Source organism: Drosophila grimshawi, unplaced genomic scaffold (genome assembly GCF_018153295.1).
Source record: "Drosophila grimshawi isolate 15287-2541.00 unplaced genomic scaffold, ASM1815329v1 contig_1377, whole genome shotgun sequence".
NCBI classification, from domain to species: domain Eukaryota; kingdom Metazoa; phylum Arthropoda; class Insecta; order Diptera; family Drosophilidae; genus Drosophila; species Drosophila grimshawi.
In genome coordinates, this window is record NW_025062900.1 from 17,187,733 (window position 1) to 17,193,149 (window position 5,417).

At 36.4% G+C, this 5,417-nt stretch overlaps 1 protein-coding gene across 1 annotated transcript; it reads right to left on the minus strand.

Moving 5' to 3' along the window:
* Nucleotides 1-158: 158 nt before the first annotated feature.
* On the minus strand, nucleotides 159-1,339 carry LOC6570221 (derlin-1). Its single transcript, XM_001996437.2, has 2 exons — nucleotides 626-1,339; nucleotides 159-557 (listed from the first exon to the last, which is right to left on the minus strand). The coding sequence occupies exons 1-2, from the start codon at nucleotides 1,234-1,236 to the stop codon at nucleotides 428-430; spliced, it is 741 nt and encodes a 246-aa protein (XP_001996473.1). The 5' UTR covers nucleotides 1,237-1,339; the 3' UTR covers nucleotides 159-427.
* Nucleotides 1,340-5,417: the final 4,078 nt, after the last annotated feature.

Here is a 5,417-nt window from a genome sequence, read left to right on the forward strand (position 1 = left end):
TTTTTATTGGCCAAACTCAACAAATAAAGAACTTTTATTTAAGGAATTTCAATTGAAAAAATGTACAGTTTTTGTTTATAAAGTTAATTACATTAAAGTATGCTGAATTTGTCATCGTTCCCCTGGCAACCTTTTACTAAAGTTCAAGAAAATCGAAATCCTATTTACAATCATTTATTCTTCGTGTATATTTGTAGAAACATCAATTTTTTAAATCATTTTTTACCATCCCCGCCGCTTAACATTTTTTTTTTTTTTACAATTGCATTAAGGTACTAAACTCATAAGGATAAAAGGATAATGAGTTGCTGTTGTTCGTAGTTAAGAGTTTGGAAATTCAGTACAGTTAACAGTTAGTTTAGAGTAACCACATTTGGGTTTGAATATATATGTAGACAGACTGATCTTAATAATTACAATGATTCATTCAATTGCGTCCCAGGGCCGTGCCGTATCCCCAAGCCGAGTTGGCAGACTGGCGGGCTGGCGGTGCTCTGCTCTCGGGCGGCACACCAAATCCACTGATGCCGCCGGACACGTCGGGCGCGATGCGTTTCCTGCGATGCGAAAAGAAAATCTTTTAAAGAGAAATCCTGGCAATTAAAATTGGAGAGTTGCAACTTACAAGAACTGTGGCGTTTCGAGGAAGGCGCTGCCGCCCAGCTCTTGTGGGTATTGGAATTTCAAGAAGTAGTAAACATGTCCATTGAAAATGCCCACCAGCGAGGCCAGAGATCCGTGGAAGATCAGCTCAATGCCCGCCAGCACCCACGGCAGATACATGGCCTTAAAGCGACTGCCGAACCAAAAGTTGACGATGACCTCCTTGTTCAGTTGGCACCAAATGTAAGTTATGGCCACGACGAGCATATCCATGAGGAAGTAGACATTGAAGACCATGCCACCGACATTGGCCAGGACAGCTGTGATGATCAATAGATACATGTAATCTGACGGACTTCTCGCATATTGATCCTTTTCCAAGCGTGCGCTATACTGTGTGATAAAGTAGCAGTTGATGAGGAAATGGAAGCCGGTGGCCCCATTCAGTGGGAACACAAACAACGAGGTTATGCAGCGCCAGAGCTGGAGGCGGGTGAAGACCAGCTCCCGGGAGAGATACATGAGTTCCACGGGCAGCAGGCCGAATCTGCAGAGCAGACTCAGGCTAACGGTTGCGGTTAGCCAGTAGCGCGTGAAGCGGGGCAGCGATTTGTACCATGTCCCAGCGTCCATCCTGTCCAATGTTTTGTTTTTTGCTTCTTATCGGTATTACTTGCAAATCTTTCTTACTTTTCCAATTGTTGATTTACGTGTCTTTAATCAGCAGTGTGACCCCACACGAGCGATACAAAAAGTTGAAAATACCACTTTGATTTGACAAAATACCAAAGGGTATTTTTTTAGTAATTTATATGCTCAAACTATTTTTACTCGTCTGGTTGCCTTCTTTTTGAAATATGCGCGTAACAAAATAAATTTGTACTTAAAGAATACGAACATACCAAAAGCAAATTTATCGATATCATGAATAATGTGTGGAGTATATGTATATACTTATAAGTGTACATAAAGAAAATAACCAAAGTTCATATATCAAAATATTATTCAAATTGCGAGAAGAAAATCTACTTTAATTCAACCATGTGGCAACCTCTGACAGTATTATGAAATCGATAATACGAATCTTTTGAATAACGCTCACATGAAGAATTTGAATTTGAGTTGACACAACGAAAGTATATAAATATTAAAAAAATAGTTCACAAAGTTTACGATTTAAATCTCGAACATGATGGTGAGCTTTGTTTTAGAATAAGTTTCTAATTTGAATATTATTTTTTAAAATGGGTCAAAGCTACCCTGCTCTTTTACGTTATTCGGATATTTGCCACAGCCACAGATAGGCAAGCCACACATAACAATGGAAAACATACGCAGCTCACTGGTGCGAAAATAATGCACAGAGGAACGCTAAAAAAACACCACTTGAAAATGTGCGCTTTTCCAACTAGCTGCACTCCTAAGTGGCAAGTGCCGAATTAATTTGGCCAACGATGTCAAATTAAAATAATTGACAAATCCATCACTGGGCAATTGATTTTATTTCTGCATCAATTTTGGTCATATTATCAAAGTCGTAAACAATTTCAACTCTAGATATATTAGCAGAAAATTTGTTTGAGAAATCACAAAATTAATTTACAAATTTAAACTAATTTATTGATATTTCAAATGGTTGAAAATTTACATTGAAAATAAATTAAAAATATTAATTAAGAACAATTTTTACTTATAAATTCTATAATTAAATTGATATGATATAAATATAAAAGCATACGCAAATGCTTAAGAACATTTATAAGTAATAATCGCTGTAATTTTAATATGTTTTTTTGCGACAATTTTAAAATTAAAAGTAAAAGTTGAGAGATTTAAAACATAAATCACATTGCAAAAGACAAAATGGAGTTTTAACTCTAAGAAACGCAAAGGACAAATAAAATAAAAAGTTAAAAAAAAACGAACGACTGCGCAAGTTTTTGCCTGTTGAATTTTAATATTTTTTGCATAATGTATAAGGATGCATGCGAGATGGAAAGAGATAGCGCCACAAGGATGAGAGTGAGAACAGAGAAATGTGCAAAAAAAAACGAGCTAATCAAGTGGTTTTTCGACCGGTTCAATGTGTGTGTGTGCGTGTGCGTGTGTGTGGGTGTGTTTGTGTGTAGGCATGTCCAAATGTCTGCATGTGTATGTGTGTGAGTGAGCAAAGACCACACCCACCGTTTAAATGCAAAATGGGTGCTTGGCTGCGAGTGTGCGACAGACAGAGATAGAGACGCATGCGCTGCCTGCCAGCCTCTTGCCTCCCTTGCCAGAGCAAGGGCAAGAGCACCGCGACAACACGCCCACATGGCCATTGCTCATTATGAAGTTGTGCTGCTGCTGCTACGGCTGCTGCTGCTGTTTTAGTAGCTGTTGACAAACGCATCGTAGATGTTTTATTTATTTACGCGTTGAGCTTTTACAGCGCCTTGCACTCACTCACCTTGCCCGATGTCATTTTGTCGTTTGCCGTTTGCCGTTTTGCTCGCTCACTTCGTTGCTATATGTATGTGTGTGCCTGTGTGTGATTGTATGTGTGAATTATATGCACAATTATATATTTGTGTATACATTTATATATAAAATCATAAGTACATAGCGTCTTACTACAAAAGCAATGCAAATATTACATAAATACGTATAAATTAAGTAGGTTCAAGTACACATTTTTGTACATTTATTCTTTTAGCAATCTTGTAGATATTTCTTGCTTTCTTCAATTTGAGCAGCTTATCAAAACTCTGTGCAAATATTCGAAGTATTTTTAAATGTAATAAACTTTTTTCGCAATGTATTTTTGTATAATTTTCTTTATTTCTCTTTTTGATCCTTCTGAAACATTTCATTATAAAGAACTTTCCGATAAAACTGTAATTTCTCTTTGAGAGCTTTTAACCTAAAAGGAAATTTGTGTTTATAACTGGTCCCATTTACTGAAATTTGAAAGGATTAAATTAATGTGAATAGCCTTAACATTTAATAGGATTAATTTGTTAAATTTAATTTAGGCTATTTTATTCTGTCCAGATACTTTATATATACTATATTAAGAATTATTTTATAGGATAATCTTATTCTTTTTTTACTTCTATTTAATATATTTTAAGTCACTTTCAATTTTGCCTGAATTTCACTTTCGACAATTGTGCTTAAGTAAAAGTTGCTGAAAGTCTTTAAAGTACCAATAAAAGGTAAAAGAGTCATAATATATTCAGGATATATTTTGAAATCAATGAATATCACTTCATTTTTGATCTACTCTTATTTCCATGGGAATTTTTAAAGCACATAAATACCTAGGTGTGTGTGTGTGTGTGTATCACGCATTGCCTTGCTGCTTAATTACAGTAATTATTTGATTATAAAATCTCCCAGGGCAGACAACCATTCCTCGCCTTTTTTATGCTAATCACAACATCTTCATTACACATACATACACACATACATACATACATACATACATACATACATACATGCATATTCCAAATAGTTCTTACAGCATGCGAAGGCATTTTCACATACATGCACACACTTATACACACATACACATATACATCTATTCATTTACGTATTTATGCATATGTATATGTATTTCACATACCTCGAGCAAACCCACAAACAACGAGATTTTTCTCCTAATAATGGCGCAGCGGGGGAAAGGTTATCGTTAAAGGGCATGGGAGGGGGGCACCCAAAAAAAAAAAAACTCACTTGTGTAAATGAGAAGTGAAAAAGAGGCAAATCATAAGAGGAGCGTGCGCCGCCAAATTGCAGTACAAATATGTACTCTCATCAAGGGTGTGGGCAGACAGAGGACAGACAGACAGACAGAGAGACAGACGTAGGGACTAACGCACTGCTTAGAAAAAGGACAGTCTGCAGATACAGCAGCTGTCACACATACACAAATACATACATAGCAAAGACTTCCCCCTCCCAAACATAGCTGATAGCCCTGCGATGGCGATATTACTAAACACACACAAACACACATCAATACAGAGAGATACGCTTACACACACACACACATACTAAGTGTATAGCAGACATATTGCGCCTCGCTCAGCCTTGCTCATTGGTGCTAACGAGAGAGAAAGAGGGAGAAAGATAGAGAGAGAGAGAGAGAGAGAGCGAGAGAGAAAGCAAAGCGTAATGATGTTCATGAATGATAATGACGTTTTGCCACCGCTTTTCGTATTTGTTTCATTTTTCGTCATAACGGTAGTTGGTCGTCACGTAAGAGTGAGAGAGCATGACAGCGCATTATATTCATTCGACGTTTGGCGTTGACGTTTGATCCGTCGGCAAACCGAATATATGTATGTATATGTGCATGTATGTGTAAAAAGTGGCGAACGCGTGGGAGAAAACAACGGTACGCGAACGCACGCGAGCAAACAAACAAACGTAGCCAAGTTTATTGCTACGCTGGGAGAATTTTGCTAAATCTGAAACTAATCACTTTGCAGTGTTGCATAACTGATAAAGCCGTTGATCTAAGAAGTAACACTTAAGTGACAAATAAAAAACATTTAATTAATATCTGCAATAAATACAAAAGTTGTCTTATTCTACTTTTATTAAACAACAAAAAAAAAGAATATACCTATAAAAATATATAAAACGTTTACGCTCACTGCAAAGTTTGACTTATAAAATATAATTATTTTATTTGCAAGTAAGAAGTTTAATACGAAGACTTGTAAGCTGAGCACATAAATACATACATTAATGCATACATATTTCCGTATCCTATTTGTGTTTTGCCTTAACTTGCTTTGACTCATAAGTAAAATATTTACATTACG

Bases quoted from the DNA above. Each gene is read 5' to 3' on its own strand.
- LOC6570221 (XM_001996437.2), bottom strand. From the start codon at position 1,236: ATGGACGCTGGGACATGGTACAAATCGCTGCCCCGCTTCACGCGCTAC. The intron at 558-625 runs GTAAGTTGCAAC...TTCGCATCGCAG, and splicing joins CTCGAAACGCCACAGTTCTT to GAAACGCATCGCGCCCGACG.